Raw genomic sequence first — 25,802 nt, 5'->3', positions numbered from 1 at the left:
TTTATGAGCACAAAAGTCTTCAGGAAGATACCAATGATTCTACAATCAAACCATAATGAAGCATGCACACCTGTGTTCTTAATTTTCTTTTTATATTTATAAGGACTGCAAACACTGACCAATTAAAAAAAAAATACCTTTTCCACATCACCCAAAGACATTTTGGTAATATGCTTGGAAACCAGTGAGTATGGGTTTACTTACCTCTTTTTGACTTGTTAAGACCTAGTTGGTAAGCAGTAGGAACATGAGGAGCTTCTCCCTCTGTACTTTGGACCTGTAGAAAAGTTTTAGATAGTTAAAACTTGAAAAATCTGTGGCAAAGAAGAATACTTCTTAATAATCATTTACTAACAACCAATCTAACTAGGGAGGTACCAATGCTTTATATATTTAAAAAATGCAACTTATCTCAAAATTGTTATGTCCCACATCTCAATTTTATGATCTATTTTTCAGTTAACAACAGGACTGTAAGTTTATAGCTAACAAAGAAAACTAACTACATGTGTGAAGTATAATACTTCATTAAAAATAAGTTGCTATTAAATGAAAAACAGAGCCATAAGAAAAAGTTCTTCTCTAAATGTTCAACTTCAAAGTGTAAGGTCAATCCCAGAGAAACACTAACACACTCACTGCAGCACGCCGGCACACACTTAAGGTAATTACAAGTCTTGCATCTTGAAAAACAGCACATCATGCTCCCACTGCAAAATCTTTATAGAAGTCCACAAATTTTCAGGTTTCATATAACCACTCAGGTGTAAGACGGCTTTGTCTTGACATAAATGTTCTTTTAAGATATAATTTGGAAGTTGTACATGGACAAGCAGGTTTCATTACAGGATTAAAATGTGAAAGATCTTAGCCATAAATTCTTCATGAAAATTATGTTCAAAAAGATACCAAACCCGCAGAAGCTGTCCTTTTATGCTGTCTTTTTGTTTTCCTACCTGAACAACTATGTAATTTAGGAATTGCCTGATTCTTTACTCATCATACCCACTCCTCCAATACTCTTATCTATCCTAACAACTTAACTCTATACTAAAACTAAATACTTGCAGGGGTATAATACTAATGCCCAACAGTTTACTCTGTAATGATTTGTACTTAAAATAATAAATAACATCCTAGTAAAGTGGGAAAACCCACCAAACATTTGAGCTTTTGGCCTTGAACAAACTGGAAAGTAAATAGCAAACAAGTTTTAGATAGAACCCTACTTTTGAGCTATGAATCCCATTCCAGAGTAAGAAATATTCCATAGGCATGAGTGTGGAAAAGCCAACATGAAAACACTTAAAAAGTTAAAGATCTTCTTACCCAGTTTTAAAACTGCTCTGATTCCTGCTTTGTTCTTAGCAGTAGCAGCAGCTACATAGTGGAACATGAATCCACGTTTATGTATCTTTTGAAAACTGAAAGCCTACTGGTCATTTAAAACCATCATCTATAAATTAATATAAAATAGTTTCTACTATTCTTTGTTATTATCAAAAAATTATATTCTTCAAAGCAGCAGACATAAGTTCAACAGGAAAACCATTGTTTTGTGTGCAAAGAAACAAAATACATTTTCTTTTTATAGTCCACAGAAGGTCTATTATTAGCCTCTATTCAGGCCTAGCCTACTTCAAAGAGTTTTCTGTAAACCAAATATCAAACAGACCGAAAAAGTGTAACAGAAATCCAAATGTCTCCTTAATTTTATTCTAAGAATCTCAGCTTAGGCAAAAGATTATGATCTCTCATTTTTAAGTGTGGAATTATCACATATTCTGTTCTTCGTGTGTGTGCTCAGTCCTGTTCAACTGTTTGAAACTGCATGGACTGTAGCCCTCCAGGCTCTTCTGTCTGTGAAATTTTCCAGGCAAGAATACTAGACTGGGTAACCATTTCCTTCTCCAGGGGGTCTTTCTGACCCAGAGATAAAACCTGTGTCTCTTGCATTGCAAGCAGATTCTTCACCACTATGCCATGGAAATTCCCTATTCTATTCTTTAGATTTATAAAATTAGTCACAAGATAACATGACTTTAATGTATATGTATCCTCAGTGAACTATCCTTCAAGATGTTTCTCCACTGCTAAGAAAAAAACAACAACTCCCTCTCTCCCTCCACTACAAATTCCATAATTAACAACAACAACAACAAAAACAGGGCCCTTAAAAATGAGCTGACAGTATCATATTTTACTAATAAAGCTACTAAAGTTAGGATCCTTCCTCCCACTTACTCAAAATCATCAATCACTTAGGAGACAGACTTGCTAGTGATAATGGTTGAATTTCATAGCTTATTACGTTTCATTATTAGTTACAATTGTGCAGAGAAAAGCACTCAAATTCAAGATGGGGTACCCCACAGAAAATTATAACCCAAACACAGATCTTAAGGTTTATTTGGCAAGATTTTTCCTATTCCATGGTTTTAAATCCTCAGTGAAATTCTGGTCATTTGTTACAAGTTTATCTTTTATTAAATTAACTATAGCTAAATACTGATAACTGAATTGAGTGATGGATAATGGGTGTTCCCTCTACTATTTAATCTCTGGGTAAGTTTGAAGCTTCTCATAATAAAAATTAAAAAAAAAAAACCCATTAAAACAAAATGATAAAATCACTGGGTCTCAGGGTTTTGGGATTTAAAGCTGTAGGAAAACAACTTTATAATAATCCACACATTTGAGTTACTACATTTAAAAAATTTTTTAATCAAACAAAGATTTCTTTTTGAATCAATGTCCTGCTACCATGCACATACCTAGTTTGGTCTTTCAAAACCTGTCACATTTATCTCGACTAAAACACATTTTCTTAGGCACCATACTATTGTACTGTTTTATAGATCAGCAACACATAGAATGTTCTAATTCAAAAAACCCTTCCTCTAAGATTTAAAAAAACTTGTACAGCAAAAAGGTCTTCCCAGGTGGTGCTAATGGTAACGAACCCACCTGCCAATGCAGGAGGCATAAGAGATACGGGTTCAACCCCTAGGTCAGGAAGATCCCCTGGAGGAGGGCACAGCAACCCACTCCAGTATTCTTGCCAGGAGAATCCCATGGACAGAGGAGCCTGGCAGGCTACAGTCCATAGGGTTACACAGAGTTGGACATGATTACAGAGACTTAACATGCAAAAAACCAAAAACCAACTTAGTACAGCAAAAAACCAAAACTGAAGCTTCAAAAATCACAATTCTAATTTTTAATGATACCTCAAAAAATTCAAAGGAAAGAATTATTTTTCCAAAGAGGTATGAAGCTGTGCATTGCATAACTTGAGTTCTTGCCAGTGTCTGACCCTATCAACCAGTCTGACTGTACAACTGTATGGCATAATCAACAGGAGTAGGTTTGTACAAAGACCCAAATTCAAGTCTTATTCTGAAAGACCAATGGAACAATTTAGCTGTCAGGTATTTGACTGGTTTGGGATTACTTTAACTCAGGCCAGTAAATAATGAGAAGAATCCTGAAATTTAATGGCTAAAAATAAGTAATGAAGTACATACATTAAAATCAGTAATCAGTGTGAAGACAGGATTAGAAACATTTACTAAGCTTCAGTAGGTTAAAAAATTGCATATGCAGCCAATAGTATCTTAATTTAAATGTAAACTTATTTATAGACTACAGAGACACAAGGCAACTTATTTACGGAAATACATAGATAAAAGCTCTCCTTCAAGTTCAAAAAAGAAATGTTTCCTTTACACCTAAAAGATGAACAATTGCTTATAGAGTAAAATCATTCTAGTTTAACTGTGAATCATTCACACTACTAATCTGTGGCTCTAGACAGTTACCATGATGTATCTATTTGAAATAAATTATTTCAAGAACACAAGAATAATCCAAGCAAGTCATTAAGAACTAGAAAACTCAAGAGTAGGTCTCTAAAACTTTTAGATACACTGAAACTAGCCTGCAAGATATTTTTTATAAGGCAAATTGATTTTTAATTGAAAATAGTGTCTGGCCTTTTATTTTTAATCATTAAGAGAGTCATTTTCACTCTCCAAGGCCTGGCTCAGTCTTATCATCTATTTAACTTTTTACATTTAAATAGTTCTTCCCTCTGTTCCTGGTGACTGTCAGATCTTACCTTCTGCCTCAGGGGGACCAGGCAGCTTCACACTCAGAGCCATGTCTGCAATTTTTTCTCCCACATAGTTACCCAGAGCAGTTGGCATTCAAGTAACCTGAAAACTGGCTTACTGAGAGACAGTGTGTGCGCTTTAGCTTGTATTTATTCGCTGTTTTTACAAAAGGAAGAAAGTTCCCAATAGGAATCAAGCCTCAAGGGAAAAGAGTGCAAAAGAAAAAAGTAGCAACCTACTTTGAATGGGATCTAAAAGTTTGCTTTAATAAGATTGTTCTCTTCATTTGTCGGTATGATTCAACAAGCTTGGGAGAAGAGGAAATTAAAGAAACACACTATTTCCTTTCTTTATCCATTGTTCTACAAGCTTTCTTTAAAGTTCCCAAAGGGATTAAAAACACAATTCTAGGAGGTTTTTATCCATATTTGAAATATATCTGAAGAATAAGGATTATCCTTAAAATTCCCTGTATTTACAACATAGCTATGGTTGACTATGTATTATTTTTTGAAAACAGAAATCTTCAGTTATTCTTAAAACATCAATGCCTGTAATCTTGGACTTCAAAAAAATACACTTTCATGTCAAGTTACTTTCTTCAGTAACTGCTCTTGCCAGCAGAGGGAGCAAAAAAAAAAAAAGAAAAAAATACCCCTGCCCATAAAAAAACAACATAGTTTTAATGTTCACTTGCCACCAAAGTACATCTATCTATTAATCTACTAATCTATTAATAGACATTGTATTAATCTATTAATAGACACTGTATTAATCTATTAATAAACATTGTAAAGAACTTTTGTGTATATCAGTAACTAAACTCTGGCTTAGAACTCAAGAATTCTAGAAATTAAAAAGCAACATGTAAGAGTGTTTTCTCATCTGAGTCACTAAATCAGGTCTGCAAGTAACCAACAAGTATTTGCACTTTATTGGATTGCCATAGCATAGGGGCCCTAAAGGAAGGCAAGAAGTTACACTTTATGAATACTAGGACAAGTTTAGACCAAGACAAAGACTTTTGGGCAACTGAATAATAAAATGGAACAAAAAAGTTCTATTAAAGTTGTCATCTTCTGAATTCATTATAATGAGATACAAAGAAGCTTACCAAAAAATGTAAAATATTTCAAAGGCCTGCTCTTGCCTCCTTTTTAGTTGGAATTAAAGTACTAAAAGATGCATTCAAAGACTACAAAAAAGATATGAACAATTGAAATTTTGCAATAAATGAAAAACCTTAACTGATATGAGAGATACACCCTCACCTAAGAGGACATTATATGGGCAGAATTAATTATCACTTCCTAGTTCCCTAAAACAATGGCAAGCGAATCTAAAACAGCTGTGAACTATTACTATAAATATTCTGCAATAAAATTTAAAAAGAAAAATTACACATTGTATAATTTATAGCCACAAATCATCCAATTTGAAATTTATGTAAACTAGTGAGAATGTCAGTCAATCCTAAAGGAAATTAACCCTCAATAGTCATTGGAAGGACTGTTTTGTTGAAGCTGAAGCTCCAATGCTTTGGTCATCTGATGGGAAGAGCAAACTCATTGGAAAAGTCCCTGATGCTGCAAAAGACTGAAGGCAAAAGGAGAAAGGGGTGACAGAAGATCAGATGGTTAGGTAGCATCACTGGCTCCCGGCTCAATGGATATAAATTTGAGCAAACTCTGGGAGATAGTAGAGGACTGGGGAGCCTGGCAGGCTACAGTCCATGGGGGTCCCAGAGTCCGACACGACTTAGCGACTGAACAACAATGACAAAGAATATCATGTTAAAAAAAGAAGTTACCAAACACTGGTGGTCTTCCAGGGCTGCAGAAATTCTTTCAAACCTTCTTCCTCAAGGTTCCCTATAGTTTCATGTCCTTTCTAGTCCCACACCAGGACCTAGCCTCCAGATCTTCATCCACACTTATCTTTCCACTCAGATAACATTAAGGAAAGCGTGCCCAAAGGCACACAGCAATTCAGTGACCCAAACAGAACTGAAACCCATCTGACTTCAAAGCCTGTTATCTCTAACTATTATGCAACATTGATCTGAGTTTGAACATACTCTCTCAGGGCATTCTCACAGCATCAAACTGTTAAACTGAGAAAGAAAAACAATGGTGATGGAAGATCTAGAGGAGTCATTATACTGACACCACACAGTCCGGGGACTTCTTGGTTTGTGAAACAAAAAACCTGAAAAGTCAAAATCAAGATGATTTTTTCTAGCATACATCCATTCACTGCCTTTCATTTTAAAAAACAATATATGGGGCACTTTCTTTCCTAACTCACTGTTTGAAACAGTCCTCAGTAATTTTCCACCTACCTCTTCCATTTCAAAGGAGTCCTTCTGCTGTGCCATTATATTTCTTATGGATGGGATCAACAATGGTGCACATGGCTCTTTTTCAGGTGTGGACAAAGGGACATTTTTCAGCTCCCTGCTATTTTCCAGCTCACTGTGACTGGACATGTTGAAATCACTACCTAAATCAGTTTCTATAATACCAGATTCCTCATCCAGTTTATTCTCATGACTTTGAGTTTCTTTACTTTGTCCACTTTCAGCTTCATGGTTAAAATTACTATTTGCTTCATCAGAAAGCCCATCAGTGTCAGAATTCTCCATAAAAGCTGCTGAACTACCTGATGCTTCTTCTTTAACTGTAGCCAACATAGAAGATGACTCTTTCTTCTTCACAATTTTTTGAGACTTCTGATCATTTTTATTGCCACTTTCTTCCATCGCTGAAACATTTATGATCTTTCCTTTGTCAGCTGCCAGGGAAGGAGTACTACCTTCTCCTTTCTCTGTTTTTTCAACACATAAATTTAGTTTTGATAGTGTTTTCATTAAGCGATTTGCAGTGTTACTTCGGGTTAAAGGTGGAGGCGCGTCTGTCTCCTTGTTGGAGGTCACCGAGGACATACTTCCGATTCTCTGCAGGGGAGTGCCAGAGACTTGGGAATATAAGGAAGAAAATGCATTGGCCACAGTAGTAAGCACTTCAATTTGACGAAAACGGCCTACAAAAGTAAAAAAAAAAAAATAAATTATATATATATTTATACACATATTATTAATTAAACCATTATTATGGTTCAGAATTTCCATAATTGAACTACTTAGATCACAAAGATTATGAAACCAGATTTTTCCTTTATCTAACACTTAAAACATCTATATTTACTGTGGAGAGGGAGAAAGATCTTTCACTCTTAAGCACTAGAATTTACATTTTAAAAAATCAGAAGGAAGGACAAAGCATAATGACAACATGGAATAAAATAGACAGAACTGCTATTGATCTATAGCTGTGACTCTCTTTTTAGGTCTTAAACTCTTCCAAATGTTAAGTATATGTAAGTATATATTTTATACCTAATAGGAAGGGGATTGGATTTACAAATCTCTTAAAACTAATCCAAGAACCACCAAGGTTCCCACTGTTGGGGATTTCTGGTCAACAGAAAAAAAAAAAAAAATAATAAGCAGAAGATTTAATGTGAAAAATCATCAAATTAGTCATACCTTTATAGATTTATAGGAAAAGCATCTGAAAGTGACTGACTTTAACTAATAGTAAAAGGCCTCTCTTTTATTTATTTCCTTTTGGAACAAAAGCAATCTGGAGATATGTGTAAGGTTCCACAGGTAAGTTACATTCTCCAATGTAACACTTAAGTAGAGAATGGGGTGGGGGGATAGGTAAATTAACTTCTATAAATAGAATAATAAAAATTTAGAATAAGCAAGCAGCTATTGTGTTTACCTTAATAATTAAATTTCCACAATTACTCCTAAAAATTAGTAAGGCTTTAAAAACAAGACCATCTTGCTGTGTAGATGCCATAATTTTAAAAATAATATGATAACATTTAAAAACCTTACTTGTTAAAGCGTAATTTGGATTTTCTACTTCCATCCGTTGCATTTGTGCACTCAGAAACACTTTAATATCTATTCCTCTGGCAAATGATGATGAATTAAAAAATCTGGAAGGAATTTTAGAAGCAATATCTGGTTCATCTCGTCCAAATCCAAGATTATAAAGGATTTCTTCAGGGTCTTCCTCATAAAGTTCCAACAATTCTGAAACACTAAAAAAGAAAAATCAAGATGTAGAGTAAGTTTATAGTCCACATCACATTATAAATGAATTCACATCCCTACTTTGCTGTGAAAAGATCCTTTACCCCTTCTGCTCTTTCCACCATTATTATTTCAGCATCTTTATACATTATGCACCAAATGTGATAAATAACCCTTAAAGGGAGTCTGTTCTTTCAAGCTGCCAGTTTTGAGAAAAAGAGCTAAGCCCTAAGAACACCCTCAGTAAAGAAACTATCTGATTCCTCACCTTATTTGTTTTGTCATTTTAAGAGATGTCCAGTAAAGCAGTTAAACAAATTAGAGGACAGATGAGGGAGAATAAAGAGAAATCAGATTAAAGAAAAAATTAAAATGGAAAATGGACTAGGAAGTTGGTATAACTCTGATACCAAGGGACACCCTGCAGAACTTGAGTTTTTCTGCTGTCTTTTGCTGTCCTAGAAGAGGCAATACAGGTAACAACTGATCTCAGAAAGATGAGGGAGGAGCTTACTTTCACCTTTTTTTCTAACCACTTGCACCCAGGAAGCAGGAGGAATAAAGTAAGAAGAGTTTGGATTACACAGGGGTCAATTCCTGCTCTAATTCTATTGGGAATTGAACATTTTTTTAACCCTTATCTCTCATGCCAGTGATAATCCAAGCTGAGACTCACTGGGGAAACCAGGAATGTTAGAGACAGAATGTGAGCAGAACGAAATTTCAATTTGTTTCAGAGAAAATGTTCAAATTTCAAAACAATAATCTGGATAATAAACTGGTTGCTTATGCATATGTATTTGCTTATTTTTATATTTTGAAGATCTTTGGTTTTATATGAAGATAAATCTATGCTTAAATATCAAGCTTTAAATTAGAAAGATTTATTCTGATATTTATATCAGAGTAACTCAAGACTCTAGCAGAATGGAAAATTTTGGAAGTAGAAATTATTCCATTATGGAGTTCCTCTCTCATAGGGCTCAAAATACTCATTATGGATGCCAGCAACATTATTAACATATTTGTTAACTTTTGCTTAATCTTCATTTTTAAAAAAAGACACTTCTGTCAGTTATGTTGATCTATGAAACACTCTGGATTCCTCTTGACTTCATACTGTCAAGCCAAACCCAAGGCTTAAAAAGTTATCAGATCAGGTCATCTACAACACAATGTAACTGCAGTATAAGCTCAGAGTAAGGTACCTTGAGACTGTCCCACTACTTTTCCCAGATCCAGTGGAATTCATACTTCTCCCCTTCTGATGAAACTGTAGCCTTCTCTCTTTGGCCAAAATATTACTGCTATAAACAAAAGCAGATTATATAAATTTTACCGCCACAAATATTCCTCGTGTTTAGAAAGGAAAAAAAACAAACAGCTACATACCAATTATCAATCTGAGCATCAACTTCATGGAGGTGGTTTGCTACAGGTAGAAAGAGTAAATGGAGAGCACAACTGTTAGCAAGACGATAACTACTGTGACACCATCGTTTAGAAAGCAAACCAGCCACACTGTTACTGCTAAATGTCTACTATACCAAACTCTTGTCCTGGCACATTAAATCTGTGTCATTAAAGATAATATACAGATAGCTAAGAACAGAAATGGTGGCTTGCGGAGGGTGCTTTGGTTTTGTTTGTTAGCAACATAAAAAACTACGTCCACTGAATGTTTAAGATTAAAAGACATACAAATAACCAATTAAATTTAACAGTTTGAAATAAGTAGTAAGAAGGTATGTGGTATATGTGGTTCTAATTACTAAATTTTAAAACTCTTAATACAGAATACCTAATAAGTAAGAACATGAGTTAGCATTATTTAAGTGTTGCAGTATCTATTCCTAACATGGCTTTTTTAAGGCTAATAATTCACTCCAGTTACAGCCAATTTTTCATGTATCTACTTTGAAAATTTCTACTCATTTCAACATATGTTTTCCTATAAAAGTTGCCTTTCAAGTTTATCCTAGACTTACAAGTTCTAAACAAATTACTGTTTAAGTGTAGAGTAAGTTAAATTTACTGCATTTAAATTTTATGGACAAATATAAAGAATAAAATTATTAAAAGTATATCTTTTTTCAGCACACCAGACTTTTTCCTTTTTTCATTTCTGATCTGCAGAGCCACGGCAATTTCTCATCCAACAGAAATGTGTCTAACACATAGCATTCAATAAATATTTACTGAATGAATGACAATAATCTTGAAGCAATTTTCAGCAGAACAACATAATAGCTCCACTTTCCTCTGAGACATCCTTTCTGGGTCTGGCTTCCAATAAAATCATTCAATATGGATGAATAGGCAGAGCACAGAGTTTAGGGTAGTGAAAAATACATTAGATGATATCATAATGATGGATAAATGTCATTACATATTTGTCTAAACCCATAGAATATACAAGACCAAGAGTGAACCCTAGTGTAAGCTATGGATTTTGGGTAATTATAATGCCTTATTCCAGGAGTTGGTGATGGACAGGGAGGTCTGGTGTACTGCGATTCACGGGTCACAAAGAGTCGGACACGACTGAGCGACTGAACTGAATTGATTCCAGGTTCATCAACTGTAACAAATGTACTAGTCTGGTGGGGGATGTTGACAATAGGGAAGCTATGCATGTACAGAGCAGAAAGCATATGGGATATCTCTGTACCTTCCCCTCAATTTTTCTGTGAAAAGAACTGTTTAAAAAAAAAAACGAAGTAAAAAAAAAATTCTATATTGTGAAACTACTAAGGTAGTTATTAAAAGTGCTATTTACAATAACATTGGAAATGCATTTTAATAAGGGGTTAATAGTATGTTCAACTATCCTGATTAGGGAGCAGTAAGTTTAAGCTTTACACTTTATTTTATAAAGTTTATTCCTGGAAAGGATATTAACAGAAATATAAAAACTAACATATTCACATATTCTAGAGTTTTCATGTTAGACGGCTCTTAATAAGTAATCTATCACACAGATTGGCTTCAGACAGCAAGAGATCAACAATATTCAGTGGGTCAATTCACTATACATCAACTTACAATTCAAAAAGATTTAATAAAATCCTTAATTCTTTTTTAACAAAAAGAACTTATTAATAACTCAGTTATACAGTAACCAATAATTTCAAAATACCAATAAAACAATAAAAAAAATTCTTAACTTTACATTGTGGAAAGCTTTATTATGAATCCGCAGGAAAAGATAATCTGTAAAAATTTAAACATAGCACAATACGCTTTTACAATCCTAATGCAGCTTTGAACAGACATCAGTATAATGACTTCTAATTAAATTCTAGTAACTCTAATTTGTCTTTGTCCTTTAATCTTCTAAAAATCTGGAAAAAGAGGAAGCGAGGAAGGACAGGAAATACTTAAATTCAAAAAAAGGACAAGCTGCAGCTGCATACCTCATACTAAAATAAGTTTCACTGCAATTTTCTCACATATAAATATTTAAGCTTCCTTTTGCAGGACAAGTGTTCCTTCAGTTATATCATCATTATTTGCCCCCAAACAGTTCCTTTAGAGCATTAAAGTCCAATGAAGACCTTTGAGTATTTCACAATGGTTTTCCAGAGCTATTTCTACAGGTCCCCGAAAGGCTCTCACTAGATTAACACATAAAAGTTTCTGTAAAATGTGTCCGAGCCACTTTCAAGAACTTTAACTCTGAGGGTCATAAACCTGAAAATATGTCACTTTCTCTTTTTAAAATTTTAAAACTATATGAAAATACTGTTCTTCCAAACATACCTTCAGCTCCCAATGACAAATCATCTTCAAAACTTCCCCCATTTCTCACAAGCACACCTGAAAGAAACATCAGAAGATTCATCCCAGTATTCTGTTCTTCCTGACCCCCACATAAAATCATTGTTTTAATTTAAACAAACTGACCAAGCAAAATATAAGATACAGTAAAGCATTTCAGACATGAGTGTACTCATAAGTTACTCTCCTTATAATTTCAGGAAGAAGACACAAGTCTTCACTTTATTGTGAAGGAAACCATCATTTGCAACCAGGTAAAATTGTTAGAAGTTCTAATCTACTGGCTATTTTATACTTAATAAGCCTTTAAGATGTTCAATTAGATAATGTATCTTACCCAACAGTTTCACTGAAAACCAGATTCCGGTACAGTCATTTCTTTTACCCCCTTATATTAAGTTGGGAGCTCAAGCTAGATTTTCCTGATACTATAAATATTTTTTATATACCTTGTCGCTACCTGCACATTCTTATTGTACTTTGAACTTTAGAATTCCACCTTGCACAGGTGGTAAAATTTCAGGTGTGGCAATTTCAGTTCATGTAAGCAAAGAAATGCTACACTAAAGCTGACCTAATTCACTCAATATATATTTTCCCTATGTTTACATATCACATTTCTATATTTAATTAGTCTTTATAAAATTTAACTGAACAATAAAAAAAAAAACGAGTTTCACATGTGCAAAGGCTTAGTAATTTGTTTAAACTCACCAGTTTTTATGGTTCATGACAAGGTTTCTCCCTTTTGGCTTTTATCTTAGAACTGCATATTTTATAAACATGAACATCACTTTTATAATTTATACACACACACACATTCACTTTCACTCCCAGGACACTATAAAGTAGGACCCTCATAAAGAACAGATTTAGAAAGGCAACTTTCTCTTACCCTTGAGTGTACTGCTGCTTTGCTCATCCAGTGAGGCTCCCAAAGGGGTACTGAAATCACATAAACATATCAGCCTTAGTCTTGAAAAGCTGTCTGGAGAGCTGCCACTGCACAGCCCGACACTTTTTAAAGGGTTATAGCTAAGCAAGCTTCTAATCACAGTTTAACATTTCTCCCAAACACACAGGGAATGCAAGTGGATTACATAAGTAATATGCTACCAAGCAAATACCTATCATCAAGTCAGCTCACCAGGAATGATTTAATCACACGTCTGATCTGCCAGCAATTAAGAGCAAGAATGGCAATTACAAATGATATGAACTGGCATTTTCTTTACAAAAACAGAAAAAAAGAGAATGACAGTAGGCATTAAGAAAATGTCTGCTCCTCTCAATCCCTTCTCTAGAAACAGGAAACAGAGTTAAAAGAAAACAAATCTTCATCTCAATAAAATTAAAAAATCAGAGTCTAGTTAGAAATAAGGCTCAACAGTTTTTTAAAATCTCATCTAGCATTTTAGAGCACCGCTCAGTGCCTCCCTTACCCCAACTATTACCTTTTCCGATACAGTAGAGAAGTCTGGAATTTATTTTATGCTTTCAAACTGAAAAAATACATATATTCTTCATTTAACTCTGAAAAGATTACTAAAAAGTTGGCTTGAGAATCTATCTTAAGAATTAGCCATTACTAAAATTCTTTCACATTCTTATTGTTCAAACAAGTCTTTTAAATGGAAAATATTTTTTCCCATCTCTTTCTCAAAACTAAGCTAAAGAAACAGATTATTTTATTATAAAAGGTCTACTGTGTGTTATAAGTCTTTTGTCAGTAACGATTTGTACCTGTTATAAATTCACACCGGCCATGGGCTCAATCATAAAAATATCAGTTTCAAAAAAATATTACTGAAATGCCAATGTTAAAAGTTTCTGCAAATATACAAGCAATGGCAAGTCTTTAAAAATTCGTGTTTTTGAAATCTAAAAGAATAAGCAGTGCCATAAAATCTCTAAGTTTTTGCACATATTTTAAAAAGCTCTACTTTACGCCTTCAAAAAAAGTCATTTCTCTTCCATGATGGCTTCTTGTGTAGAACAAAACATTGCATTACTCCTTCTGCAGATATCTCTACTGGCCTGGGCACCAACCGAAAATGGGAAATGAGCAGACTATAACTGGCATTCTCCTTCAGAAACAAGTCTCTCACTCTCTTAATCACTGTCTGACAAATCTTATCAAAAGCTCTATCTCTTCTTAGATGCTACTTTACTCAAGCAATGTGCTTCCAATTAGCTGGAGGGGGGTGGGGGCTGATTTTTAAAATAAAGACTCCTTTTAAGGAACAAGGACAAGGTATCTTTATCTTTATTCAGGATATAGAAAGCAATAAGAAAACAAAGATTATTTGAGAACCTATCATGGAGGAATATGCTGTCTTTAAACCACTTGTACATAATATACAAAGTAGACAATTGCCTGATTCTAGGAAGGATCCTAAATTGTTACAAGGAAAAAAAAATACAGTCACATATACCCTACAGTCAAATCTGTGATGATTAAAACTCACAGTAAAAGACTGTTTGTTCTAGCTTTTCAGAGTACAAATGAATGTCCCTTTTGTACAGAATAGGTACAACAGTAGGGAACAAGAAAGAAACTGATGAAAGAAATCCATGAGGGATGAAGCAAGAGAATTTAGAATCTGCCTACATAAATCAAAATTAGCAACAAAACTTCAGGAATTTTCAGAGATCACATGTCCTGGTGAATGTTAACATTTGCCCACTGCATTTATCTGTAAAGATGCACTTACTTATTGTCTGCTTGCTGTGATCTCTTATACAATCTTAATTCCTATATGTCATAAAAACATGATTCTTCTCTTGTTCTTAAACATTTTTTTTGTGTATCTATAAAAAGAAGGTCCATATATCTCATATTTCAGAAGGGTCTGTGACATCCAGAATAAAAGGAGTTCAACAATGGATTGTTCAGCAAGGCTCCAAGCAATTCACCAAAACAGGATACCAACAGAGCAGTGGCCAGTATTTTGTGTCTTTAGGGAAGAAAAACAAACTGGCATATATAAAAATCAGTTCTCTCTCCTCTCCCAAAAAAGACTTCCCAAACTCTGGTACTTGGACAAAAGGTGAAGAAAAGCCCAAATTGAGATGGCAAAAAATATATACAGAAGCAAACACCTTAACAATGGTTAAAAAGCCTACATTCTTCACAGGAGATTTTATAAGTAGCAGACAAGTTGGAAAAAATAATTAAAATACGGAACAGGCACATTTTACTGTAGTAAGATATGATCAATCTCCTCTGTACTTTATCAAACATTTCTGTACCAGCTATCAAAGCATGTAAATAAACTGATTTATGTAGCTTGAATGGCTTCAAAGCTCTATTTCCCTTCTGTGAATTCCAGGGCCATCTGACAAATCCACGTCCAAGGTGTAAACTACAACAAAATTAGCTAGTTTTAATAGCTCTCCAAACAGAATTAAGGCACCAACATAAAGTTAAAGCCCAGTTAATGTAGTTAAGTAAATTAAACTCATTTAAAACACATTTGAAAGGGAAATGACTATGCCAGATGTACAGATGTCAAAATAAATGCAAAATAAAATACTCTGTGAAATGTGACAAGCCTTTCAAACAAAAACGGGCCAGCATAATAATACGGCATGATTATCTGTTTTAGGTTTCTGATCTCTGATGCTAACATCACGCTCCGGAACTGAAGTCCTAACAACTGTAAAGTCAACATGGTCACCAAATAATCGGCGGTCACAGCACTTCCATTTCTAATCGTTTAGAGGAGGAAGCTATCCGCCGGCTTACTTTCCGGTTCAGAGCTTATGAGGTTCACGGGACCCATAGGGACGGCGCCGGAGTCACTCCGCCCGGGCGTCCCAGCTGAGCGGATCTCCCCCCGGACGCGAGCGAGGACTCACCGGCAGTCCTTGAGCCATATCGCGATCTTCTCGTTGGGCACGTTTCCTGCGGGACAGAGCGAGGGGACAGCTCGTTACCGACCCCAGGGGAACGCCGACCGCGGGGTCACCCTGGATACCCCCAGGGAGACTCTTACTGGGGACAAAATGCAGCTTAAGCCACACGTCGCAGTGACCACCTGAAGGGAAATGATGGCACCGGGGTGTCTGTGTTGACGCTGGAGACGCCTTGCCAAGCGCGCGCGTTTAAAGGTCGAAAGTGTCCCCTCGCCCCCTGCCTGGAGCCCAGGATGTCTTCCAGAACTCAGAGCAGTCGCCCAAGGCGCACGAGACTTTCCTCCGCCAGCCCGCACTCCCCCGAGCTCCCCGCCCGCCACTGCCCGGCCGGGCGCACGGACCTCTCCCGGCGGCCGCCGGCAGCTTCGTTCCGGGGAGGTCGTCCTCGTCCTCGTCCTCGTCCTCGTCCTGCGTCGTCGCTTCTGTGGACAGGTCCTCCGTCTCCGATGCCTGCCAGGAGCCGCGGGACTTGGCCCAGGCCTTCCTCCTGCGACTCGCCACTTGCCACTCCAGTTCCTCCTCCGCCTCCGCCGACGCCGCCAGGGGCCGGTCCATGGCCACACTGGGGCTCCGCAGCCCCAGCCGGAGCCTGTGAGAGAGACGCGGCGGCGGCAGGGACCCCCGCCCCTGGCTGTCAGCGCCCCGCCGGGCTGGGGGCCCCGGGGAGCGGGCGCGGGCGCGGGAGGAGGAGGAGGAGGGGACGGGAGGGAGGGAGGGAAGGAAGGGGAGGGAGGGGGCAGAGGGCCAGCGCTTCACATGAAGCCGGCCGGGCGCGGCGCGGGAGCGCGAGTGGCCCGAGCGAGCGCGGCTGGCAGCCGAGCGCCCGCCAGCCCCCTTCCCGGCTCCCCCGCCCCGCCTCCGCATGACGCCCCGGGGCCTGGCCGGCCGCCGCGCAGCAGCGCGCCCCTCCCTCGGCGGCGTCCACGCCCCCTTCCGGCCGGGGGTGCGCGGGGCGGGCGCGCCGAGCCCCGAGCGCGGAGGCCCGCCCCGAACCCCCGCGCTCCGCCCGCCGCCGCCGCGGCTCTGTCGCCTGTTTGTAGGTTAATAGTCTTTGCAATCTCTCAAGTTCTCCTCTCTCAAGTTCACCCTAAAAGAGAAGGAATGTGGAAAGGCCAAGTTTCCTGGAACCCCCTTCTTCACCCAAGTGTCTGCTTGGGCTCGCTGAAAGTTACTCAGCGAGGAGTCCAAAGAATAGTGTACAAGGAATTGTGGAGAAAGCTAGGAGAAAGAGGCGCATAATTGGTATTTGTCAAAATGTCTAAACAGGAAAAGACTAGACTGCGGGGAGTGCTACTTTATGCTTAAGAAAGTGATTTAGCGTGGCTGTGTTTTGTATGAAATTGAATTAAGAATGATTTAAGCAGGAAGTTCCACGTTGAAATTGGACATAAAGAGGTGAAGGAAAATACAGTGAGAAACTGCTGGGGAGAGTAGAAATGTTTGAATTTGGGTGCTACCACATACAAATGATCAAGGTTTGGAACTATTTTAAAAATTAGTTTGAGCATTTCCTTTTGTTGTTTTTAAACTCCTACTAGCAGAAAGACTATAAAATACTAATCAGCATATCCGAGATCCAGACTAACTTTCCAGAGTCATCATGTATCATTCTGGGCCTTCTGCTGTAAAGTATGAGGGGGAACTAGTACAGGGGTACTGGTATCTCACTGCCTTGAAATTTCACTATTAATCTTTTCTTTGAATCTCAAAAACTTTCGTCTTCAAGAGTCCTATAGCAAACTATAGCTAACAGTTGAATTGCCCTGCAAAATAGGCCAGTCTAGCTGCCTGTAGGAAAGGTAAGCAGGAGAGCCAGTGTGGATGGTACCTGGAGAGAAGGCACTGAATGGGCTGGTTCAGAAGTCACACAAAACCAACCTGTCTTCAGCTTCATTCGGGGCCCAGAGGGACCCCAACTGACTCAGCTCTATCATTGCCACATGCTGTTGTTGACTCTCTCCTAGCCTCTCAGTTCATTCCTTTTCTTTCTGTCCAATACCTCCATGATCTTCAAGATCCAGCCAAGTCAGAAATTTTCCTGGACTGCATCTTTCCACCACCTCTGGTCACATCTTTTCCACAGTTCCCTGGTATGCAACTCAATGTCTGTCTCATTTATTTTGGGACTGAACTTGTGCAGTAAATGATATGACTGGCTTCTAAGGGTATGTCTGGTTTCCTAGGCAGCCTGTAAAGGAAGAGACCAAAGAATACTATTCTATATTCTTGCATCCTTTACACTTTTAGCACAGTGCCTATCCCATGAGGAACACTGAGTTCTCAAGGGAAATTTTCTGTGCTTCACATTCCTCAGAATAGAGAGTCAAATGGACAAAATACTTGACTTTATGTTGTATCTCTATGGCCTGTTATCTTTAGTTTTGTTGTTTAAATACTTTTAAACAACGAAGAATTTTTGAGGATAATGAATCGCATTTTATATTTAAAAACCCACCCACCAGGACCTCCCTGGCAGTCCAGTGATTAAGACTGCACTTCCAAAGCAGGGGACACTAGTTCCACCTCTGATTGAGGAGCTAAGATCCAATATGATGCATGGCATGGCCAAAAAGAAAAAAAAAAAAAAAAAAACAAACACCAAGTCAAATAACAAAGGGGGGAAAATGCCAGCAGATAAACTTGCTGCTGCCGCTAAGTCACTTCAGTCCTGTCTGACTCTGTGCAACCCCGTAGACAGCAGCCCACCAGGCTCCCCCATCCCTGGGATTCTCCAGGCAAGAACACTGGAGTGGGTTGCCATTTCCTTCTCCAATGCATAAAAGTGACAAGTGAAAGTGAAGTCGCTCAGTCCTGTCTGACTCTTAGCGGCCCCATGGACTGCTGCCTATCAGGGTCCTCCATCCATGGGCTTTTCCAGGCAAGAGTACTGGAGTGGAGTGCCACTGCCTTCTCCGCAGATGAGCTTAGAATAACATTAGATAATAGCTTTAGTGCAACAATTCTTGAATTTCTAATCACGCAATCATGTTTTCTTCTACATGATCATTTTTAACCTAAAACACTGAGGGTATAGAAGTAATAGAAAAGGAAATCCTTGTAACAGGAGGTATTTTGAAAAGTAATGACTTTTAATTGTATTCTCAACTTTGAGATTTTACAAAAATTCCCATGTTTCATTTATTCAAAAATGAATAGCACACTACACATGAGGAGAGTCCGTCTGTTTGCTTGCTTCTTCAAGGATTTTATTTTTCCAAACAGCTACTATATTGTAAACCAACTGCCACTACACTTTGCAGAAGTTCTACATAAAGAATAATGTTTGAGTTACTAATCCCCATGGGCTTCTCAAGTGGTGCTAATGATAAGTCCGTTCAGTCGTTCAGGCGACCTCATGGACTTCATGGCAGGCCTCCCTGTCTATCACCAACTCCCGGAGTTTACTCAAACTCATATCCATTGAGTTGGTGATGCTATCCAACCATCTCATCCTCTGTCGTTCCCTTCTCCTCCTGCCTTCAGTTTTTCCCAGCATCAGGGTCTTTTCAAATGAGTCAGTTCTTCGCATCAGGTAGCCAAAGGATTGGAGTTTCAGCTTCAACATCAGTCCTTCCAATGAATATTCAGAGCTGATTTCCTTTAGGATTGACTGGTTGGATCTCCTTGCAGTCCAAGGGACTCTCAAGAGTCGTCTCCAACACCACAGTTCAAAAGCATCAAGTTTTCGGTGCTTAGCTTTCTTTACAGTCCAACTCTCACATGCATACATGACTACTGGAAAAACTATAGCTTTGACTAGATGGACCTTTGTTGGCAAAATAATGTCTCTGCTTTTTAATATGCTGTCTAGGTTAGTCATAACTTTTCTTCCAAGGAGCAAGCATCTTTTAATTTCCTGGCTGCAGTCACCATCTGCAGTGATTTTTAAGCCCCCCAAAATAAAATCTGTCACTGTTTCCACTGTTTCCCCATCTGTTTGCCATGAAGTGGTGGGACCAGATGCCATGATCTTAGTTTTCTGAATGCTGAGTCTTAAGCCAACTGTTTCACTATCCTCTTTCACTTTCATCAAGAGGCTCTTTAGTTCTTCTTCACTTTCTGCCATAAGTGTGGTGTCATCTGCATATCTGAGGTTATTGATATTTCTCCCAGCAATCTTGATTCTAACTATGCTTCATCCAGCCCAGTGTTTCTCATGATGTACTCTGCATTTAAGTTAATTAAGCAGGGTGACAATATACCAGGCTTGACGTACTCCTTTCCCTATTTGGTGGTAAAGAAACTACCTGCCAATATGGGAGACTTAAGAGACAACAGGTTCAATCCCTGGATCAGGAAGATGCCCTGGAGGAGGAAGCAGTAACCCACTCCAGTATTCTTGCCTGGAAAATCCCATGGACAGAAGAGCCTGACAAGCTACAGTCCATAGGGTCACACAGTCAGACCCGACTGAAGTGACTACTAATGCCTACAAGGTGAAGGAAGAAAAATATGTATACTAGATGCAGATAATCCCATCCAGCATGCTATAGTGGAAACAGTCTTTGGTGTCAGACTGAAGTTTGAAATCTGTTCCTATCTCCTTCTGTCTCTTGTATGGCCTGGGGTAAAGCAGCTGATATCTCTAGCTATCACATTCCTCATCTGTGAAATACTGGTCATGATAACTGCCTGCCCAAAGGTGAAGTGAGGATTACATGAAACAAAGTAGAAATTCAGTATCACTGCTGGAAATGGTATATTGCACAAGATAAAAATCAATCTCACGTGGGGATTTATTCTTATAGTAAATGACATCTACGTGCTTTTGCAGCTGAAATTTTTAAACATTATAAAGTCAGGCTAGGACAGAAAACCAACTCCAGTTAATTTAGCCAATTTTAAGTAGAAAAGCATATATCAAAAGTGAAACATTATGCTCAGTATAATTCATTACTGATAAAGAAGGCTGAGTGCCAAAGAATTGATGCTTTTGAATTGTGGTGCTGCCGAAGACTCTTGAGAGTCCCTTGGACTGCAAGGAGATCAAACCAGTCAATCCTAAAGGAAATCAACCCTGAATATTTATTGAAAGGACTGATGCTGAAGCTGAAGCTCCAGTATTTTGGCCACCTGATGGGAAGAGCTGACTCATTGGAAAAGACCCTAATGCTGGGAAAGATTGAGGGCAGAAGGAGAAGGGGGCAACAGAGGATGAGATGGTTGGATGGCATCATCAACTCAATGAACATGAGTCTGAGCAAACTCCCAGAGATAGTAAGGATAGGGAATCCTGGTGTGCTGTAGTGCATGGGGTTGCATACAGTCAAATATGACTTAGCGACTGAACAACAACAATAAGGCCTTAACATATTCCTCCAAATTACAAAACAAGTTCACTAGTAGGAAAACTGGCTCGTAGCTCAGTTGGTAAAGAATCTGCCTGTGCAATGCAGGAGACTGGGTTCAATCCCTGGGTCGGGAAGATCCCCTGGAGAAGGAAATGGCCACCTCTTCCAGTATTCTTGCCTGGAGAATTCCATGGACAGAGTATCCTGGCAGGCCCCAGTCTAACCCATGCACAATTAGGGTTAGGGTTAGGGTTAGAGATCACAGGGTTAGGGGTCACAAGAGTCAGACACGACAGCGACTAAGCCACCAACCACCATACTAAGGCAGTTTGGTTCTAGTTAAGGTATTGTTTCTTCAGTATTTACATAATTAAAAATTTTATTTTGTGCGTCAAAATCTTAATAATTCAGAATCTAATCAGAAAGTGGTATAGTGTTGCAGTTTACCAAATTAAAATATAATATGCTACACTTTTTATTTAATCTGCCATTCTATTTACTTAACACCTTCCAGATCCCTTTGTCTTAATAATAGAATTATCTGGAGGAAAGAATTCTGTATAAAGTAAGTTTGGTAAACTCTGATTATTCTCATCTCCCCCAATCCCAAGCCAGTCACAATGAATATTAAAGACCTGAGAAGTCCTCAAGTTGTTTTTTTTTTTTTTTTTTTTATTAATAAAACTGTTTAACTTTGCTTAACCCAACATTCTAAAGTTCATTTCAACATGTAATCTTTTGGGCCCCCTCAATATAACTGTTAACGTTTCCAGGGATACTAGTTTAATGATTTATAATAGGATAAAAGAGGATGAAAGGAAAATGTTTCTGAACCAGTGAATTCTTCAAAAACTTTCAAAGATTTGTTTACAAATCATATAATTAAACTATGCAGAAAGGTGGTTAGTTTGCCTTAGATTTTTTTTTATATATATATTTTAAAGTCATTATTAGCCATTAAAGTATTTCTGGTTATTGTATATATTTTAAAGTAATAAAATTGAGTATTTAAGGTCTATAACTTAAACCTATTACCTATTGTCTGGTTTTTTCCACATTAGCAAAAACTCTTACTATACTAGTTCACCATCCTCATGAATAAGTATTAACATAGCAAAATAATCTTCTATTTTGATTTGCCTCATTTTCCCGAGTATACATCAGAAGATACAGGTGTTAATACCACTGGAACTTTGCCTTGCAAATTATTTATATAATCTGAGTAAATTTATATACGTTCTCATTTTGTGCATATTAAAAACTTGTCATTTATCGCTCAGTTCACCATTCCTAGGTTACGAGGTCTTCAGTTCTCCACACAGTGCTAAATTTACCCCCTCCAAGGTAAAACCTTTTCGTCTTCTGGTTTTCTTTTCAGTGGCTCAATTTTCTGGTGTTTCTGAGCAACAGGTGACAATGGCTCGTCTCTCTTCATCAACAATGACACGAAGCAAGACTATATAATAGAATAAGCTTTATTTGTTAAATTCATGAAGGAACTCAAAGAAGGTTGTGAAAGTCCTCATAACTGGTCATAGTAACGCATGGGAAAGCCAAAATGTATTTAATTCATTTGTGAAGATTTAAGATCGGTCCTTTTCTTCACTTCCTTTTCAGTCCTGCCTTGAAATATTGCTCTTAAAGGACTCTGATGTTTTGAATCATGAAAGCTTTGGAAAAGGTATATTTATTGATATCAAATGCTCAGTCTTTGCCACTTGAATTAAACATTTTTCTACGGTACACAACAAAACAGGAGGACGTCATTATTGCATCTTCCAGTTTTCACAGTTTTTTTTAATGTGATTGATTTACTACACATATTTTCTTCCTAGTTTAAGATTAATTCCTAGCTCTTATGTTACCTATATGATTCTTCCTACTTAAAGGCACTTAAAACTTTTTAAAAATTATTTCACTATGCATATATTTGGAATTATATGTTTATTATAATTGTAACCTCTCCTTCCACCACATTTTATGAGGATCAGAAAAACAGATTAGTAACTAGATGAGCCATGTGTCTATATAGTACTGATAATCTATAAAAGCTTTCAATGGTACAGACCTCACAAATGGTCCTGTAAAATATACCCCACACACACACACATACAGTCCTTTTAAGAAGTAATTCTGATGTGTTCCTGAACCTGAATAAACTATAAACTGCACTGACCGCTCCTACCACACTTCCCCTCTCTAATCTCTCTTTCGCAGCCCCTTCATGCCCATCTCAGAACAAACAATCTGCATTCAGAACAGGACCGTTTACAAGTTGAATGGAGTTATTTTGGGTGAGTCACTGAAAACACAGTACAAAACCTTTCCTCACTCACCAGAAATGCATTTTTAAAATAAAGCCAAAGAGAACAAGGCTTGGCAAGTTTGAGGACAAAATGGGGAGAGAGGGGGGTTTCTGCCAGACTCAGCCAGGATTCTGTTCAACCATTTTTGGCTATTCTTTACATTCAGCTCCACCAACTTTCCTTACCATCACTAACCAAAATGTACAAGATTGAGCCGGTAAGTCATCAAAACTGGGACATTCAGTTTCAACCAGCTCTGCACTGGTAGGTAGGGTCAGTAGATCCCTGAGAATTCAGTGACAGTTTTAAATCCCCCCTTTTATCCCCTGAATTCAGAGGTTACACACTTACTTAATAGTTTTTTTTTCTCTGATTAAATCATTTTGACAAATAATGCTTATAGGCAATTTTTAGAAAGTTCTGTATAAATTCAGCATGCAATCTTTTAAAGTAAGAGAAGTTTTATGAGAATTAATCCAACAATAAGTTATTAAAGGAAATAGAGACAGAAAATAATAAGCTAGTTCCTAACAACTTTTAAAATTGAATTAATATAAGTCTATACAATGGCTTGATAAATTTGGGGGTTTTAACATGCAGGTATTCAAAATTCATGCAACAATTCAAGGTCTTATTTATTTATCTATGTATAAAACATGTCACTCACCTTTTATCCTGCAGAATGCTTTCTAGCAGAAATACAAGTGATTACTCTTCTACAACCTAAAATCAACAAGGAGACATCCTTAATATAAAATGGTAATTTAGAACTCCTGTAGAGGATCCTACTCTTAAAAGGAGTCCCTGTTCACAAAGAGTCTATCCCCAAGTGGTGGAGACAAGCCAGGCTCTAGTGGATATAATTATGCAAGTATTCTTGAACTCCCTGCAAATTATCAGTTTCCACAGTCAAGGTGACAATTATTGGTTAGGCAGAATGAAAACTCTGTGTTTGAAAGTTAATCTGGCTATGGAAGCATGAGGGTCATAATAAACAAACACATATTTCCTGCTGTAGTTAAAGTACAGTAAAGAACTCTGGTTTCCCACATTTTTTCCTTTTGTGATTAAACAATTGCTTTAAAGTTATAAAATAAGTACTTACACGACCTTCAAAGCTTATCTTTCCTATCTAAGAATGAGTTTATTGTATTTAGTTATATTGAAATATGATCTACATATTATCAAAGGTTAAAGGACCAAATATCTACTGGTGGGAACCTCAAACTAAGAACTTCTTCACAATCTTATTTCAAAACAGAAAAATAAGGCAAACCTCCACTAAAATTTCTTTGAGGCAAGAAAGTTCATTACTGCTGTTTCAGTGGCATATTTGGCCTGGATTCCATTAGTATTAATCAAACAGCTTAAAGTTGTGTTTGTTAATAGACTGTTATTAAATGAAAGAGCTACAGGGTAAAGGTCAACACACAGGTTGTTTTGCTTAATTTTTTAAAATTCCCCTGAGTCTATGTCTTTCCAATTTTTTAAAAAACAACTCAGCCCAAGTTGGCACCTTAAAACCTTTAAACATTATAACTACACTAGTGGATATTCAACTTGAAGAAATGCTTTTAGAAGAGCATTTATTTCAGTGGACCCAAGGAAATAACAGTGTTAAAAATGGGTACTTTTGATTGAGCACTTGCTTTGTTTCAGACACTGTATTTATACCTGGATTTACAGTGTCTGGTTTAATACAACTCTATACAAGTTTGTCCCTGGAGAAGGAAGTGGCAACCCACTCCAGTATTCTGGCCTGAGAGAATTCCTTGCATAGAAGAGCTTGACAGGCTCCATGGGGTCACAAAGAGTTGGACACAACTAAGCGACTAATGCACACATACGAGTTTGTAATACTTTCACTTTATAGATAGGGAAACTGAGTTTTAGAGAGGTTAGTGCTTGCCCCAGGCCTTATACTAGTAAGGGGCAGAGTGGAACCAGGACTTTCCCCCTGCAGAGCCAGTGCTCCTACACAAGATGTGTGGATGTCTTAGATTGTCTAAGTATAGTTAGAGAAAACTTGGCAACCATTTCTCATCAAACCAAGGGGACTCTGCGCTTAGAGTTGATGGGCAGAGGAAATTGGTAACCCGCTACCACTCCTTAATTTTACAAAGGAGGAAGCTGAGCTGAGAGACTTGCCTGCCTGAGGTCAACCATCTTAGTTCGTGACAATTAGGGATAAAAATCCATATCTTAGCAGTCCTACAAACATAAAGGCAGAGGTTTAAAAAAATTGTTTTTATCTCATCAAATCTTTTGAAAAACTCAGAAAATG

General features: G+C 37.5%; 1 protein-coding gene across 6 annotated transcripts in view; it reads right to left on the bottom strand.

The window, feature by feature from the left end:
- Positions 1 to 16,653, bottom strand: part of ITPRID2 (ITPR interacting domain containing 2) — a 38,410-nt gene extending 21,757 nt beyond the window's left edge. For 2 of the 6 annotated variants that reach the window (XM_065931877.1, XM_065931879.1), the window contains exons 1-9: positions 16,263 to 16,652; positions 15,865 to 15,910; positions 12,899 to 12,948; positions 11,986 to 12,042; positions 9,616 to 9,655; positions 9,432 to 9,530; positions 8,023 to 8,231; positions 6,457 to 7,157; positions 205 to 277 (exon numbers count right to left, since the gene is read on the bottom strand). In XM_065931877.1, coding sequence (XP_065787949.1) covers positions 205 to 277; positions 6,457 to 7,157; positions 8,023 to 8,231; positions 9,432 to 9,530; positions 9,616 to 9,655; positions 11,986 to 12,042; positions 12,899 to 12,948; positions 15,865 to 15,910; positions 16,263 to 16,476 — 1,489 coding nt within the window. In that variant the 5' untranslated portion in view covers positions 16,477 to 16,652. Of the gene's footprint in view, positions 1 to 204; positions 278 to 6,456; positions 7,158 to 8,022; positions 8,232 to 9,431; positions 9,531 to 9,615; positions 9,656 to 11,395; positions 11,419 to 11,985; positions 12,043 to 12,898; positions 12,949 to 15,864; positions 15,911 to 16,262 lie in introns of those variants that run through there. The other 4 variants (XM_065931880.1, XM_065931878.1, XM_065931881.1 and 1 more) reach the window with 4 other exon arrangements.
- Between the last annotated feature and the right edge of the window lie 9,149 nt (positions 16,654 to 25,802).

Source organism: Muntiacus reevesi, chromosome 3, assembly GCF_963930625.1.
Source record: "Muntiacus reevesi chromosome 3, mMunRee1.1, whole genome shotgun sequence".
Taxonomy (NCBI): Eukaryota; Metazoa; Chordata; class Mammalia; order Artiodactyla; family Cervidae; genus Muntiacus; species Muntiacus reevesi.
Note: the sequence above shows the minus strand (reverse complement) of the source record. Positions and strands in the feature narration are given on the sequence as shown.